The 18,638-nt window shown below is 42.3% G+C and overlaps 1 protein-coding gene across 5 annotated transcripts in view; it reads left to right on the forward strand.

The window, feature by feature from the left end:
- SEMA6A (semaphorin 6A) overlaps positions 1 to 18,638 on the forward strand; it is a 116,980-nt gene that overhangs the window by 37,403 nt on the left and 60,939 nt on the right. For all 5 annotated transcript variants that reach the window (XM_065661906.1, XM_065661904.1, XM_065661902.1 and 2 more), the window contains exons 2-3: positions 14,417 to 14,554; positions 17,206 to 17,323. In XM_065661906.1, coding sequence (XP_065517978.1) covers positions 14,455 to 14,554; positions 17,206 to 17,323 — 218 coding nt within the window. In that variant the 5' untranslated portion in view covers positions 14,417 to 14,454. The remainder of the gene's footprint in view (positions 1 to 14,416; positions 14,555 to 17,205; positions 17,324 to 18,638) is intronic.

The raw sequence follows: 18,638 nt of genomic DNA on the forward strand, positions 1-18,638 counted from the left end.
CTTATCCATGCAGACGCTGTGCAGTTTGTGTCTTCCTGTTCAAGGCAGTAAGTAATACTTTCAGGACACCAGGGAAAAAAAAGTATGGTTAGTTGATGAGGGGAAGAGAATTGGTTTCTAGCTCTAAATTTGGGAGGGGAGATGTGGGGGGCATTTACAGTCAGTGAGGTAATTGTAAATTATCAATTTCCACCTTTTTTCTTCTTTTTTTTTAAGCATCTAGGAACATACACAAATTCTTTAATATATCTATATATATTTTTATCTAATAAAATTTTTCTTCAGCATGTTCTGAGTGTGCTGTTTGTTCTGTGGCTGTATGTGTTTCTGAATCCACTGAGATAAATAAAGGTCTTTCTCCTTTGTGGAAGTGTTGTGGGAGCATGGGGAAGCTCTGGGCTGTTTGTCCCATTGAGGTACGTACCTCTATGGCTGGTGTCCAGGAAGGTACTTCTGACAAACCTGAGGCAAAGCAGTTGTCAAATAACAGGGTCCCTCAGAGCTTCCAGAAAAGATTCTGTAGGTTAAGTATGTTCTTTCGAAATTACATTTTTCCATCAGAAGAGGGGAATGCCTGAAGAGATGGCCTTCAGATCTCTTTGTAGTACTGCAAGTCATTAGAAGAAGTCTTCTTCCAAAAAGCTTTTTCATAGAGCCATCACAGACCATTTTGTAGGTGATACTGGTCCTGCTGTTCAGAAGTTATCAATGTATACAGTCACAGACACTGCAAAATTGACTTTTCCACAACCACAGGTTGAAAATAGGGACATCCATGTGCAAAGAATAGTGTCTTATTTAAAGCTGATATAGCGATGTTTACCGCAGAAGAGTAATACCCACAAGATCGTGTTTTGACTTCCTTACAGGCAAATTTTAACAAGAAAAAAATACAGCATGGAATATGACCAAGAGCATCTAATTTGTTTACTTTAAGAAAGCAGGAATTCAAACAAAAATAATTTCTTTTAAAAGATGAAGTATAACCTAAAATTTCACAGGAAATTTGGATGTGATATTTCCCTTTCTTCACATTATTTGGGAGACTTTGCCCAGAAGCCATATAAAGTTAGCAGAATTAAACTAAGTCTTTAGGTAAGGATGTGTACTTTTATAAGGATTAAAGAATTAAATATATACAATTCTCTATAACTGGAAGGTTTATAAATAGATAAGGCAGCATCACCTGCAAGCTGATGCAGATGGAATGGGTGGTAGAGCCGCTACAAGTCTTTCTGAAGTCCAGTGGGGATCACAATCTAGCAAATGTCAGTGTCACCATTTCCACTGGCATAAATAAAAACAAGCCAATGCCCTTTAGTTGTAACTGCTGACTGTGTGACTGTGCTGCAGGCTGGAGAGTCACTGCCCTGTGGTACAAGCAACCATAATCTGCTAGACATCATTCATATATGTAGGCACGGCTTGACATGGGGTTACCAAATTGGAGTCCAGTTGAGAACATCATACCTTGATGTCAACCTGGATCTCTTCTAGCTTTTCTAGTGAGTTCAGCATGGCTCATGCGTACAGCCTTCAGTCTCATTAAAAAGTAATGTGATTTTTGATGTTTTGGTCTAAAGTCTTATGTGTTTTGAGTTTTTTTCTCTTCTATCTGCTGGCAGGAATTTTGGTCTTGGCTGTAGATCAGCTCCTGGCAGCTGATCAGCTGAATGTCCACGTTATTGAGGCCAACCCGAAGTTAGAGGAAACTCTCTCTGCAGCATTTGATATAAATCACATAAGCAGCAGCACTGCAGATTAAGAAATAACAGCAGCAGTTTGCCAGCTACACTGTCTTCTTCCTTGTTCCTACACAGGAATTTCTGTTCTGTCAGGCAAGCTGAGAAGGATCATTTAGGTTCAAAAACACCTGGCAGGCTTGTTAAAAACCCGTAACTCTGTGTGCCTACTCATCAAGCAATCTTGCTGAATTCACATAGATGCACTTAGATAATGAAGCACTGCTTTTCTTGCAATCCCCTACCTTTAAGGAGTGAAGTTACAGGGGGTGGGGAGGAGAGGAAGAGGTTTGGGAATAGGTCTTTGGTTGTCTGAGAAAGCTTTAGTATTCCAGTTAGAGCCAAACTTCTTCAGTGAACCCAGGAGTGAGGGATTTCTTGTCCTGGTGCTGGTGGATGTTGCTGCCTCACTGGGATGATGCCTGCATTCTGTCTGTTGCACAGTGTGGGTTTCTTCAACTACAGAAAATTAACTGGAATATTAGTAATGATGTTTTCACCATCAGTCATCAACTGTGCGCTGGTGCCATGAAAATGACTTCTCTTCCCGTGTGTCTGATTTATTTGCAGTCGGAACCTGAATGCAGCCAATCATTCCTAAAATAGCCGTAGGAAGCATGAGCAATATAGAAACGCCTTTGTCTTGCAGGGGGTTTTGAGCTGCATAGCTGAGCCTGCCCTAGCACAGGACCTGGAAACAGGCTGCTGTCTCATCTGGGTGACAGTCTGGATTGTCCTTTGCAAAAGCCCTGCACGTGGTACCGAGAAGGCAGAGGATATTTCCTGCAGAAGAGAATGACTTTGCCTTGCTCTACCAATGAGCCAGAGAACAGATTAGAGGCTTTTCCTATCCACAAGGAAGCTCATCCATCATGCCCCATTCAGACAGTCATACTCAGTGGGCTTGTTCTCTCTTGCTACACTGAACCTTTTTTTCCACAGCTTTTCCAAAGAAGTAGAGCACATAATAACAGAGCTATTGCTTTTGTAACTTGTACTACAGGCATTTGTCAATGCTGCTTTGACTTAATTTTCTATGCTGCTCTAATTCCTTCATGCTGTGCTAAGAAGCAGGTGTGAACAAATGTGTAAGGATGCTTGTATTCTTCAGTATATGGGTGAATGTGTCAGAAGAAGAGAGTAGTGTATTTATGTGGTGCAGGGACTTATCTCTGGCTGACTGTAATCTTTTCTGGGTTTTTTTACTTTTTCTGACCTACGTTACCTCAATTTTAAGTTTGCCTTTGAAATCACATTAGATAGTTCATGTTTCCTCTCAGAAACAGACCCCCAGTAATTAAAAGGATCTTACACTGTTCTATTAATTACAGAAATTGAAATTTTTATATTCAGAGGTTAATTGATGATATCTGCATATAGCAGTTTCCCTTAAAATAAACTGAATTACAGTAATTAACCTTATGTCCAGGTTAACAGACAATACCATTTGTCTTAGCAGTGTGCTAGAAGTTGGTTTCTTAGGTATCTCTTGGCTTCTTGCTTTGCCTACTGTTTTCATCATAACCCTGAAGTGGTGAAGAGTGAAAAATATGTTATATTCGCATATTGAGGTGATCCCTTCACTCAAACTGCATTCTTAAGGAAAGGGTATATGATGTAAAATCTGGAGGATTTGGGGCATGAATCTAGGCACAGCAAAGCTCAGAGTCTGCCACTTGCAGCTAGCAATTACTAGCAAACTGCAGGAACTGGATTATTGCAGGCATCATGCTCATCTCAAAGGAAAAGCAAACTACATGGATTTTCTGTCTCAGCATCAGATTTATTCTACTCCTTTATGGTCTCTGAAACTATCTGCAAAAAACATTGGGCAACAAAGAGTAATCATGAAAGACAGAGATCTATGAATTTTTTCTGAAGTATTAATACAAAATCTTTCCTGTGATATTTGAGCATTTTAAATTTGGGTGAATGTCTGTGAGTGTATTGGCACGTGGCTGGAGGTCTAAGGGAGAGAGATGTCAGAGGCAGTGCTGAGAGACAATGTTCTCAGTTAATTTGATTGTTTTCTTGGCACTCAGAGTCTTCTGGGAGTTTTGCCCTACCTACTTATGCTTATCCACAGGTATTTTTAAAATTTCCCTTAGGATTACATTTGTTTTGTGTACATTTTTCATTTTTACAGTAATCTATTTCATGCTTTTCTGCAAGCTGCCAAGAAACCTGGAAAAAAAAATTATTTCATAAACAAATTACGGGCTAAAATTATAAATACATATTGAGAACACTTTTTGCCTACCTGCATTTTTTTATCAGTTAGGGACGAACATAACTTTCCACGATGAGTTTGCCTGATTTCCAGAAGGAAAAGCCTTATCCTTTTTTCTGCCTGTAGGAGTCGGCTTGCCTGACCACAGTATGTCTGCATATCCTTGTGCTGAGCAGGGTTCTCTATAATGTAATGCTGAAGTTTGTACTGAATTTTTTGGCTGCCATGACTAGAAAACTTAGAAGGAAAAAAAAAAGCTTATAGAAGGTGAAATCAAGGACAGCCAATCCGGGAAGAATAAAGGGATGCTGCCTGGGTAGCTAGGGATGAGGTCAGGAAAGCTAAGGCCCAGCTGGAATTGAGTCTGGCCAGGGATGTTAAAGATAACAGGAAAAGCTTCTATAGGTATGTAGCAAACAAAAGACAGATGAGTGATAAAGTGGGCTCTCTCCAGAAGCTGTCAGGAGAACTGGCTAGCCTGGATTTTGAGAAGACTGAGCTTCTCAATGACTCTTTGCCTCAGTCTTCACTGACAAATGCTCTGACCATACCAGCCAAGTCTTGGAAGGCAGATGTAGGGACTGTGAGAACAAAGACCTCAGGCCCACTGTAGGAGAGGATCAGGTCTGAGACCATGGGACCTGATAAAATCCATCCGCGGGTCCTGATGGAGCTGACAATTGAAGTTGCTAAGCCACTGGCCATCATATTTGAAAAATCATGGCAGTCAGGTGAAGTGCCTGATGACTGGAAAAAGGGAAATATAACCCCCATTTTCAGGAAGGGGAAAATGGAAGACCCGGGGAATTACAGACCAGTCAGTCTCACCTCTGTGCCTGGCAAAATCTTGGAGCACATTCTCCTGGAAGGCATGCTAAGGCACATGAAAAACAAGGAGGTGCTTGGTGACAGCCAGCATGGCTTCACTAAGGGGAAATCCTGCCTGACCAGTTTGGTGGCCTTCTATGATGGGGCTACAGAACTGATGGGCAGCAGCAGAGCAGTTGATGTCATCTACCTGGACTTGTGCGAAGCGTTCAACCCTGTCCTGCACAACATTGTCATTTGTAAACTGGAGAGACATCAATTTGATGAATGGACCACTCAGTGGATAAGGAACTGGCTGGATGGCCACACACGAAGAGTTGTGGTCAATGGCTCAGTGTCCTGCTGGAGACCAGTAATGAGTGGTGTCTGTCCGTTGGTGTTGGGACCGGTCTTGTTTAACATCTTTGTCGGTGACATGGACAGTGGGATTGAGTGTGCCCTCAGCAAGTTTGCTGATGACACCAAGCTGAGTGATTCAGTTGATACGCTGGAGGGAAGGGATGGGGTACAGAGGGACGTTGACACGCTTGAGAGGTGGCCAGTGCCAGTCTCATGAAGTTCAACCAAGCCAAGTACAAGGTCCTGCACCTGAGTCAGGGCAATCCCAGGCACAGCTACAGGTTGGGCAGAGAAGAAATTCAAAGCAGCCCTGTGGAGGAGAACCTGGGGGTGTTGGTCAATGAGAAATTTAACATGGGCCAGCTTTAGTGTGCGCTCACAGCCCAGAAAGCCAACCGTATCCTGGGCTGCATCAAAAGGAGTGTGACCAGCAGGTCGAAGGAGGTGATCCTGCCCCTCTACTCTGCTCTTGTGAGACCTCACTTGGAGTATTGTGTGCAGTTCTGGTGTCCTCAACATAAAAAGGACATGGAACTGTTGGAACAAGTCCAGAGAAGGGCCATGAGGATGATCAGGGGACTGGAGCACCTCCCATATGAGGACAGGCTGAGAAAGTTGGGGCTGTTCAGCCTGCAGTAAAGAAGGCTGCGTGGAGACCTCATAGGAGCTTACCAGTATCTGACGGGGGCCTATAAGGATGCTGAGCAGGGGATCTTCATTACGGACTCTAGTGATAGGAACGGGGCAATGGGTTTAAACTGCAACAGGGGAAGTTCAGATTAGATGTAAAGAAAAAGTTCTTTACTGTAAAGGTGGTGAGGCACTGGCACAGGTTGCCTAAAGAAGTGGTATCCCTGGCGGTGTTCAAGGCCAGGTCGGGCAGAGCCTGGGCAACATGGTTGTGTGAGGCATCTATGTTCATGGCAGGAGGGCTGGAACTAGACGATCTTAAGGTCCTTTCCAACCCTAACTATTCTATGGTTCTACGATTCTATGATCAGATGCGTTATGCAGACATAAGAGGACTGGAAATTAAGTTTTTCTAGCTGGTTACAGGGTGAAGAAGGACTGCAATCCATTTAAGTATATACCAGCAGTAAAAGGAAGTAAGAGCTAAGTATCTGGCGGGAATCTGACCTGATGATTTGGTTGAGCTGTAGGAACTGTTTTAGGATTACTGCCTCATCCTAATGTTATATTTACAGCAGTCGTGTGGCAGATGAGATGATGTCTGCAGGGCTGTGTCAAACTTCTTATTAGTGGCAATTGTCAATATTGTTGTGAAAATGTATCAGGCTTCTTGTTTCGTCTTTGTTCTCTAAAAGGAGAGGAAAACAAGGGGAGGCCACATTTCTTTCCCATTACAGCTTTGGGTCACCTGCAGCTACATTATTTTTACACCATCCATCACATGAGAGAATGGAAGGTCAGTTGACTGGCACTGATATTTCCCAAGCAAAGTGAGTGTTGGGGAGAGTAATGGTGTTTCTGTTAGTGTATCTGTTTTCTATTAAGCATGCTGAGATAAAACAGCAAAGTATATATTAGAGATGGCGTTCTCTCCTGTCAAAAGGCAGTGATTGCTACATTTAGCTCTTAAATCAATTCAAAATCTTGACAGAGGTTTGTTGAAGTCCCTCAAATAATCAATAGAGCTATTTTTATCTCTTAAATGAGTGAGGCTTTTAAAAATAATAAAGACATCTTTGTGATGACCCACCAAGCTGTTCCAGATTTAGGTCTGTTGCTCTGTGTGGTTGGGGGTGGTGAGTGAAAGGGGTTATTTAGGCACTGCCTTTGTTCTATTCTGCAGGTTTATAACCCCAAAAATAAAACTGAAAATGTTTCTGGCAGTCATCCTCCCTGCACAGATGGCTTTCCTCCCAGTTTTGGCAAGCCTGATTTCAGTATAAAACTGAGCAATTATTAGAAAGTGAAATATTGCATGATATAATACCACTATCACCACGGTCAACATCATGACAAATGGAGTGTTCATTGTTTCTGGTACCATGTGAGAGACCTAGTGCCACTGTGGTACCCCTGCCTTTAAAACCTGTAAACGTGTACCGTTACTACTGCTGGTGATGTGTAGATAGAGGGACAGAACAGAGCAGATGCATTAGCAGGGAATTGTGGCCATTTTCTCATTTGCGTTGGCTCTATATTTCAATGCAAATACCACTGAACAGGTGGCTGATGAGGCCCCTGTGGACTGTTTACAGTAAAGGTTACAACCAAAATCGATAGGCCTGAGATGTTTCTAATTCCATCTGGGAGATGTTCATCTTCCATCTGACTGTTCCCGCTCTGAACAGCAGCATCCTATTAACGCTGCAGTCATCAGGGATGTCTCACTCGGGTCAACAGAAGGTTTCTTCTATTTAGGCCTCCATTTGTTCTTTACGTTTTCTTTCTGCACTGCACTGGATCGAGCAGTAATGTTGATCTTGACAAGACAGGTTGCCAGCATTAAGCATGCTGAGTTTTGCCTACTGACTTGACACCTGCTACTACTGTTCGGCAGGCCCAGGCTCATCACTGCTGCCTGGGGGTTGTCCAGATCTTTTCAGCTTATCACTTGCTGAAGCAGGAGCTAGTAATGTTACATATCATAGCTGACATTATTGTGCGTGATGTATGGCCTTGTAAAGTTGCATATGAGGGGAGAGTGAAACTGGTAAGGACTGACATTTGAACAAACCTGACCAAAATAAGCAGGTATTACTGGAACTTACACAAAAAGTACTCTGTATTTTGGCTGAAATTTTCGTTTAGACATGCATTTTTGCAAGTCTTAGTGGGAAAATCCGCATGGTCCATGTATCTGTGTTTCATCAAACTAGTAATGAAATTTTTATTATTCTTTTTAATGAAGGTTGATGCTGTTGCTTACCATATGTGGCAAAATCATTCTCATTGGTGTCTGTCCGTTGGATCTAATAGTCACATCTGGCATGGAGCCTACAGCAGCTGGGCAATGAGTAAGCAGTACTGAGTCCAATTAAAATGGTAGTAAAGCGTGTATGACAGAGGGCACCTATGTATTCCTCTTATAGTCAGGGAGAATTTTTTTATACGTGCCAAAGATGAGAGAGAGTGCTTCATACACATAATCCAGGGTCAACATGGATGCTGGACAGGTGGGGATTCCGTTTGGGCAGTGCCTCCCTCCCCTCACCAGCACTCAGAAGCAACCCCTTGTTACTGTATAATTTGAAGGAGTATAGGTGATTACCCCCATGATTTTGCACACCAGCCTCTCTGGCATAAGGGCCAGCTACCTGGAGTGCTAAAGTGATTTTTTGGCCACTTGAAATGAATGGCCAGCTGTAGAGACAACAGGAGCAGGGCAGGAGAGAAAAGATGAATGATAGCCGCATCATCAGTCACAGAAAGATGTTGGAGGTTAGTAGCGATGATGGGCACAGAGCTGGCATTAAGTCTCAATGGCCACCTGCACCACCATTCAGGTGACTGAGCAGCAATTGATGGAGAAAGGACAACACAAGCAAAAAAGCTGGCCATCCCAGGCACTGTCCTGCCATGTGCCAATTCAGTTGCAATGTCTGGCACTCCACGCTGTGTCTTGCTGATAGCCACTTGTGTCTCTTCTCTCTTGAGCTCCCAAAGCACCTGCTGAGCTTCTGTTCATTCACATCTGTCTGATCCCCTTGGCACCATTCAGCCCAGGCATTTTGCATGATGCCTTCTGCTGCCAGGTGCAGCCGTGCAAGGTGGCTGAGAGGCTACTAGCCCACCATCAAAACAGGCATAGACAAAGGATGCTTTCCTGAACAGCTCCACTGTGCTGGCCCAACTTACCTCGTTTTCTGGAAGCTGCAGCCTGCAGGTTGTATTCCTCTCTTTTTGCTGTTGTTGTTGCATTATTCCTAATTCCTTTCTCTGTCTTGCACAGAACTCTTGTCTTTCACTTTTTAGAAACTGTGAATTTAAAGGGGTAAATCGCAGTAACGGCATCTTCCAGTCAGAGATTTCCTAGTGGTTAGCCAAAAGAGATGAAGGATGCTTGCCAGCGTTGCATAGCAAATCTTACTATAGCAGGGAAACAGCAGTCAGGTCAGCCGACTGGTTTCTGCACTCTGCCTTCAGCATGGCAAAGCATGTGCTGTGTAGATTAATACTTACTTTTTTATTGTGGGTAGGCAGATCTCGCTCTGTAAGTCTCTTTCAATGAGAAACTGAAGTAGGATTTGGGTTTCTGATTCACTTGTGTGCCTTGAAAGCTCTTACCACAAGAGAATCTCAAATCTTTTTGTTATCTCTGTTATGAAGCTCAGAATAGTTTCCTCCCTGCTTTTTTATGGTCCTTTTGTTTTTCCCAGAAATTGCTGAACGTGGTGAGAATGGCTGTTTGCTGTGCATTTCCAGGGTCAGTTCACAGTTCACTACTTTTTTGGTCATGCATTTTTCCTTATGCAGTAGTTGAAATTCATTTGGCTTTAGTTTTTAGTTTCCTCGCTGTTTGGTTAAGTGCTGTTTCTTCCCACTAGAGTTGCTATCTTTTTGAAGAGTAAGTTATTTCTACATGTTTGTAGAAATGAAAGAATTTGTTGAAGACAATCATGGCTTTTTATGTCCATTAGGTTTTCTGGTCTTGCTTTATGCATAACACAGACCATTGAATTTTGTCTGGAAATTTTCACATTAAGCTTGATAATTTGTGGATCGAAGTGCAGCTGTCGTGTATGATCACAACCCACCATGGTATAAAGAAGGTTTGTAATAAATGACTGTAACAAGGTCTGTCCATTACTGAGGAGGCTTACTGTGCCATGGGAAAATTCTGACATGGTTACATACTTGGATTTTACTTGGAATTACGCTGGGGTTAGCTGAACACACAGTGAGGCCAAAGCAACAAGATGGGAGGTTTTCTAACATGGAAGAATGTCCCTTTCAATAGTTATTTATAGATATATCAGTGCAGTCATTGCCATTGCTGTTGAATCTGTTCTCAAGATGAAATCCAGCCTTACACTTTTCTGGAGTTTACCAGGAAGTTAGCTCTTCCATTTAAGATTTTTCTTGCGATTTGTACAACCTTGCTGGAACTTAGAAGCTGTAGATACAATAACCTGATTACTAGGGTATTATGGCAACAGCCATGTAATCATTTCCAGTGGAATAGCCAAGCAGTTATCTTATATGCATTGCCACCCTGACTGTTGTTTATTAAATGCCAAAAATACCAGACAGCAAAAAGCAGAGCTCATCATGGTGGCCTCTAGATGGCTCAGAGAGGCATGGATCACCACAGTGGGAGGAACTTGGCATGGAAAAATTAGACCTTTCTGCTTGGTTTGGAATGATCTTTACTTCCCTAGCTTCAGAAACTCCCATCATGCCAGTAACATGTTTTTTATAAAATTAAATGCTTCTGTGTCAAGCATCTGTGTATGTGAAGGGGTATATGTATATGAATACAAATATGTATATTTATATGTATATGTATCCATAGGCTTTGAGTGATTAAATATAATAGTAATAGCAACTATATTGCACTGGTCGTACTTAGAGGTGGTTCGCCTTTTGGATGCAGTGTGCAAATAGAAAAGCTTATTCCATCTAGGAAGGCAAAACTTTGGTTTGTATATATGTTAAGAGATCATATGGTTTATTTATACTCATGATACTTTTATTTATAGTTTATTTATACTATGATTAGAGTATGACAGAAAGGAGGGAGCACAGAAATAACCAAACAGGTCATCTTACATAGGTATTGGAAACCATCAACTTCAGAAAGAAGGATCAGAGCACTGAAGTATCTTAAGTATCTTGCATAAAGTTATATTTGTATTGGTCTTGGGCATGCAAGAATCAGATTAGTTCGGAGTCTGAAACTTGGAAGAAATATCTTCTATTCCACCTACTCAATGGCTAAAAGTCATTGCATTAGACACAGGTTATAAAATACGCTCTTAAATATTTGCAGTGCTGTATTTTATTCTCATGACTGCTAATAAAAGAACACCACCAAATCTCACTCTTCTTGTCACCATTAGTTTCCTTCAACAGGAGCAGCGATCATGTTTTGAGTGGGAAGAACCGGTGTTCTCAAGAGCAAGTTCTCCTCAACAAGTGTGGCTTAATGCAGGCCAGGTTGAACAGCAGTGGTCTACGTTACATTGACTGAAGATCTCTCCATTGATGTTTGCAAAACTTTTGTGTGAAGACAGTGCCTGTGCTTGCTCTGCATCATAGTCTAGTCACTCATGCTTCATCAGACACTGTCTTCACAAGCACTTTTGGTTAGAAAGTCATTTCAGCACAGTTGCAAGTGAGAACATTTGCATCACTCCCAGGAGCCCAACCAGAGCTGAGTATTTGCTGAAAAGGAAATTTTTACTAAAAATAAGTGTGACCTTCTCGAATCAGCACTTTTCTGAAATTCCACTGAAACAGTGTAGCTCTCTCCACCATTGTAAGAACAGGAAACCTTTATGTTTGAGTAATTACCTCCTAGTAAAAGGCTGCCTTTGCATGCACCTTGAGCCCTACTTGATGTTACTTTATTGGCACAGGCATTGATACAGTGGTGTAGTCCACTTGAATCATTGACAGATCGAAGTAGGTATTTTGCAAATACTTTTGCAAATTTGAACAATTATGTTAACACTAGAGCAACAGAGAATTATGCTTTTTTTCTCTCTTCTCCCTTTTTGTTCCCGAGAGCGTACCCTTAAGAATGACAGAGAATTTCATTTAGTTAAAACCCTATTTATCTAGTCTCTGTTAGAAGGCAACATGTCAGTTCATTTGTCAGTTAATTCTTTTTAGGTAAAATTAAAAAGATCTGGCCTGACCACATGTATGTAAGATGGCAAAGTAAGCATGCTGGGCATTGTTCATTTTCCTGGAAGCTGTCCCCCATGTATATTTACACAGAGCTGTACACATGTCTGAATGAGAAGCAGGGAATCATGGTGCAGAATCACCCATGGGAAAAGTTTTTTAAGCTGTAAAGGGGAGTGGCAGCTATGTGTCTTCAGTACCGTAATGTTTTCCTCATGGAGTACACACACTGTTAGATGGTGGATGATGTGCTGATAGGGAGTAACAGAGAGAAGCTATTCTTACGCTCCAGAGTCTTACCGTGAGCCAAGTGCTTTGAATCAACAGCCTGCAGGCTGATACTGTGGGTGAATATGGTTTAAGTGGAAGAACTGGATTGCTTGATAAGTTCTTCCCGTTAAACTGTTTCTCCTCATGTGCATTTCAGAAAATAATTTTGCATTGGACTGTAATAATTTCAAGAAGGCAAGAATTTCAGTCTGTTTGTAAATGAAGATAAGGCACTTTGTTTTGCCACTTTGCAGTGTACTTACAGGGCAAAATTTTTAAAGGAGCAAAATTACATCTTGAAAAATTGGGTAGAGAGAAAGGATTTAATCCCTGTAATGTGCGTATCTTACTCTTAATTCAAACCTTTTGAGGGAAAATATGTTTCCAAGTATTATATTTACTTCTGCTGCTTATTTCTACCTGGGGCATTCCTAAGGGCCCCAAATGGCAACAAATAGAAAGAAACAGTGCCTGCCCCAGACAGCTAGGAGTGAAGAGAAAATGTAAGAAGTGATTAAAGAGAAAAATGAAGGAAACGGGTAAAGAAAGTGTCTGAAGGCAGACACAGCTGTGTCAGTAATCATACATAGCTATCGGCCTAACCAGTGCTAGATAGAAATGCTTCTCCTGGGGCTTGTGTGTACTATCATCTAGTATTCATTCTCATATAAGGTATAATAGACAGTCAGTGTCTGCATTGTGTTTCATTTATTCTCGCTATTTTTATCCTTTGCCATCCATCTGACACTTTGTTCCGTTAAGGTGTCAGTCATTGATTTACATTAAATTTTATTTTTTCTAGTCTCAGTCTAACTCAGTCTCTCAGTTATTTTGTTGATAGATAGAGAGAATCAGCCAAGTTTCCAATTTGTGTGTTTGAATAGCAATAGGCAAGCACGGAGTATAATAAATCATTAGTCCTTATGGACTGTGTGGCCCTACAGTGGAGTCCCTACTCCGGTCCAGTTATAGGAGCTAAAATTTCATTTGAAAGCAAATATATGATAAATTAATTATTGTGACATTTTTTGAATTGGGTAAAAGATGAGGAATCAACTGTGTCTATGAAATTACAAATGAAAATGCAACACTCCAGACTTGCTAATGCTTTTTTTGGCACTGAGAAAGGAGACATAGGTATCTAATATTAAATGGTGTTGCAGAAGGGCAAGTTAGCACTTTGTTTGCCAAATTAAGTTTCAAAGACTATGTAGGTTATGAAGTTTGACTTTCTGCCCATAAATCTTGAATGACTGACAGGGTACTGTAAAATAGTTTTGTTCAAAAGGAATCTTTGGCAGGCGGCATCAAAGGTTTGAAACTCTGGAAGGGATGAAAAGAAAACCCCACTCTTACACTAATTTCCCCTGCAGATCAACGTCTCTGTGAAATTTGCCTGGGAATTATGAGCTATTTACTGTATTATGTGCTGTTTTCTTTCACTGTATCCAGAGGCCCCTGTGGTTCCTTTTATCTTAAAGATTTAGGGGTATTTTTGTACACGAAATGTGAATGAGTGAATGCGTCAGTGGAACACGGGGAAAAAATGCTGGGTTTAGACAGTTCTGTTCTCCCTTATTTTATCACAAGTTGGAGTCTTGGTTTTATGGCACCTAGATTTGTGGGTGCATATTTTTATGGAAAAGCCCAATGTCATGTTGTGCATGCTGCATCAAGTTCTCTCAGTGCTTCTTCACTTGATTCACAACTCTGCAGGGTATGAATCAGGCCCATGGTATAATCCTTAATCTCTTTTTAACCAGAAAATATAGTGTTTTGGTTTTTTTTTATTTATGGTGTGTGTCATTGTATCATCATCTAATTATGTAAACCAAAGAAGGGGAAAATAAAACATTTCCTAGAAAATTCTTGCCAGCTGTCGATCAGTGTAGGAGATGAAGTTTCTTTATTGCCTATAAGCAGTTGAGGCAGAAAATTCTTTGTAACTCACAGGTAATGAAGTCTATCCTCAAGTAAGATGGGACACTGCTGGGGCATGGGCTGAAGGGAAACTGACATGGTAGGGCAGTTTCTGCTTAGAAACATGGGATCCTTCCTCAGGTACGGTGAGATGCTTGAGGAGCAGGAAATCTCCCTTTGCTTTCCATTGACTCTTTTTAGTTTTCTGTATGCAGTGGTTAAAACTGAACCAACAGAAGGTGCTTAAACCCCTGTTTGTCTTCCGCAGGGTGAAGTGAAGAAGTGAAGCCTCCCAGCTAAACTACTATGAGGTCAGAAGCCTTGCTGCTATATTTCACACTGCTACACTTTGCTGGGGCTGGTTTCCCAGAAGATTCTGAGCCAATCAGTATTTCGCATGGCAACTGTAAGTATAAGAGGCCAGGGGACTTCATTTGCTTAATCAGGGGACTTCAACAGTATTTTGTTGAATGCAATGAATATCTCAGATCAGCCAGTTAACAATCTCATATACTAATATAGGAACATGACTTTTTCACATTGACTTATGGCTACTAGGTGGAAAACTGCTTGAACTTCCAGAACCATGACCTTCCTCCTTCTCAAATAGACATTTCCATCACATAATCAAACCACATATCTTGCTCTATCCAGCAGCAAAGGAGAGAAGCCTTCTTCCCCCTTCCCTGTCCCGTAATCAAAATGTCCCTCACCTGACTTGTGGAAATGTAGTTCTGGATAACCAGTGAAGTACCTCAGAGTATCAGGCATAGCACACTAAAGTAGCTGAGCTTTGAAAGTATAATTTGTTGATCTAATACAAATAATTAAATTTACTCCTTTAAGCTCTGATGGATTCCACTTTAGCATTAGACATTTTTTGCTAAGCTGGAAATGTAGCTAAAAAACAAATCAAGACAAAGAATCTTTTGTAACAGAATCTCTCTTCTTTCTTACCAGCAGTAATTGGCAAACACTCCAAAATCTAGGGTAATGCAAACAGCTGTGAATCAGTATCGAGATTTGCTGGCTAAACAGGTGGAGAGCTTTCTGTGCATTTTGCCATGCCAGTCAGGCTAAGCATAACTGATTCTTTCACATTTACCTCAGTTCAATTACAATTACGACAAAGAAAAGTCTTACAAAGTCCCAAAGGTTCAGATGTTTAAAAGGAAGTCTTTAGCGCTTGGGTCTCTAGAAGTATTGCTAAGGGGTAGCAAGACAGAAATTAATAGGCTTATGTTTAAGCCTACTTTGGGTCAGGAATTTGCTTTTAAAGTGAATTTCTTGCTTGTCATTGCTTACTGTGCTTTGGGGTGGCCTTGGCACCTGTAAACCTGTCTGTCTTGAGACAAGCCAAAAGACAGACTCCAGGGACAAACTTAATGTGTTCCAGATGCTAATAGGTATCTGGGATAGAAGAACAGAGCAGAACTGCTCTGAGGCAAACCCTGCTGAAACATGTCTAGTGTGACCACTGGGTCTTTAGCACTGATATTTTCACTCTCCAGAATCGTGATAGTAGCCATCCTTGCAAATGCAGAAATAGCCAGTCTTCATCCTTTTGGAGAAATGGAACATGGGAGAGCTTCTTCCTCTGCAGCATGGCATGCTGAAATGGACATGAATGTGCAGGCCCCCAGCTCATGATGGGTCCATGAGTTACGGAGGAAACTACTGGTACTGGACAGAGAACAGCCTGAGAGTTAAACTTGCCATTTGCATGTAGGACTTGGTTAGAAGGATTCAGCTTCTGAACGTAAATCTTGCCTGGGCTGCCTTTGTTTCTCCAAGAGTTCTCAGTATCCGGATCACAGGGAAGTTCCTGTTTCTATCCAGTTTTATCACCAGGCTTTCTGACACATGACACTCTTGGGTGCTTTGCTGAAGCCATGACGGGAATCAATACTTCGACCAAACTTAACAGAGAAAATACTTTTAGAGGACAATAGCTAAAAACACTAAAGCAGAAGGTGAGTTTCACAAGAAATAGGCTTCTTCAAACAGCTCCAGGTTGCTGGGAAGGCTTATTGATGGGGAAGAAGCTCAGGGACAGCTAGATACTAGTCAGCTCTGTATAACATGCACATGCAGCAGTTGTGCATTGATGATGATGCTCATCAGAGGTTTATCCTCCTCCTGTTTTCTGTCATTTTGTTTACTTAACGAGTACCTTAGTTTGTACATCTAGATGTCATGATCATGTATACATGTGAAGTCTACCAGCAAGGTGGTCCTTGGGCAGAAGTATTCAGTGTTGTTATAGGCTGTACTCACAGATAGCTGGGGAGCAGCAGCAGACACCATGTATGCTGAGGTCTCATTAAAAAATTCGTGGAAACACAGTGAATAAATATTCTTCCTGGTAGAGCAGGGGGGGGAAAGCTGACTTGTCAATAGCATATGCTCAGTCCAGGGCTTCCAGTCAGTATTGCTGTCCAGCTGCCAGAAGAACTGGAGTATCAGACTGGTTGCCAAATAATATGCAGTGATTTTCATATTATAAAGTTCAAGTTGTGGTTTCCCACTGTTTCTCAGAAATCCCCACAGCTGTTCTACGATGGCAGTGCAATCCTGTAGGAAACCCAGGGAGCTGGCAGTTTGAACCAAGGAAAGCCAAGTCTTTTGCTTTAACTACTACCAGTCCAGTCCGTGTGGTGATTGATGAGCCACTGTGGAACAGCTTTGTCCTGCTAGACACACTTTGGCAGCCAGGAGCAAGCATTTAAGCTTTGCAAACAGTGAAAGAAAAGCTGTGAGAAAGGGCTGTGTACCTTTGTGCCAAGGGCTCCAGAATGGCTTTACACTCTAAAAACCCTTGCAATTTTTTTCTTCTACAGAGGTGATGACTTTCTCCTTTGCAGCTGCAAAGATGACTGTAACCTTGAAGAACTCTCCAGCCCTCTGTACTCATGCCTTCCAACTCCAGGCTATACTGCTGGGGTAGAACAGAAACCACAGGAGCTGGCTGTAGCTGGGCCCCATGGTGCTCCATGTTAGCACTGTTTCAGTTTGTGATTCTCTTTTGACCCTGTTTGTTTTTTTACCTTTCCGCAGATACAAGACAGTATCCGGTGTTTGTGGGTCACAAACCAGGGCGGAACACCACGCAGAGGCACCGGCTGGACATCCAGCTGGTCATGGTCATGAACAGGACCCTCTACGTTGCTGCTAGGTCAGTAGTCCCCTGCTTTGCTGCTCCTCCCTTGCTGCTTTCAGAGGAGGGGGGAGACCAGGGATATTCCGAGTTCTTTTTCATGTTAATTTCAGGATTTTCTCACACTCGGAGACAGGTTTGCAGCCTGTTAGTAAAACACGCTGGAAACCTCAACTGAGGTTCAGTTTTGCAAGGTGCTGAGCCAGTCCCTTCAGGTCTACACACCTCCACCTCCTTTTGGACTACACCTTGCCTCAGCACCAGTGAAGTTGCCAGAGAGATTGTTTAGTCCCATGGAAGAGGGAGTTTGTCCTCTCCCTGTAATTTTGTTTGTGCACACCATTAATGACATATTCTAAAGAATGATTCTGCTGGTGCACAAATGCATTTTGGGACAAGAGTTATGAAACTGTAACATTGCTGGTTTAGGCATATTTTTAACTTCTTAAGACAAAAAAAGAGGCAAACGTGTTTGCTGCTATTCTTTTGTTGTGTTCAGCAAGGTTAATTGAATTTGGTGCATGGATTTTTTTGGAGAGCTATACTGTGCAGATACAAGCACATGCCTTTTTATCAAAATTGCATGTGGAGCTACCCATTCAGTTTGAATAGCTCAGCATGGCACCATGAGTGCCATACTGATGGTGGAGCTACTCCAATTTATACAGCTTCCAACCTGGCACAGATCAGATGTTAACACTTCCTTTCCCTGCCTGTTGCTAGCAAAGGAGATTAATAATCTTAGATCCATTACCTGATGGATGCAGGCAGAAGGAGAGAAAGGTCCAGATTATCAAGGATGGGTTATCCAGTTTAGGAGCTCTTGGTCCCAGATCCCATTTGGGACCTGCCGTAGAGAGCCAGGCCGTTGCTGCAGATGGGAGAAGTGGTGGGTGGGATGGCCAGGAGGTGAGAGGGAACAGCTGCTGAACAGGCAGCCTCTCACCACAAGCTCTGTCCTCAGAGCCTTTGGCAGCAGCCGGGAGCTGCCTATCTTTCTTCTCCAACAGCCTCTCCCCATCTTGTGGGTGATCAGATGTATCCTGTGTTATAAATCTGCCTGTCAGTCTCCACTTGGCACCAAGTAATTAGTTGCATTACAACAGCAGGGTCACTGAGAGCTGTTGTTACTCATGTCCCTGGCTGGTAGACAACCACACTTCTACCTGGTCCCCTACCCGGCACTGCTGCTGTACCAGCTAAATGCAGCTTCTCAGGCTTCTCACATAGGCCGGTTTGTGTGGGGCGGCAGAGCTCTGGGTTCTCAGTCACGCCAAGCCCCTGCGTCAAGTCTGTGCAGAGAGCATGTATCCTTCCACAGGAGCTGCCGTGG

This window comes from Lathamus discolor, chromosome Z (genome assembly GCF_037157495.1).
Source record: "Lathamus discolor isolate bLatDis1 chromosome Z, bLatDis1.hap1, whole genome shotgun sequence".
Taxonomy (NCBI): Eukaryota; Metazoa; Chordata; class Aves; order Psittaciformes; family Psittacidae; genus Lathamus; species Lathamus discolor.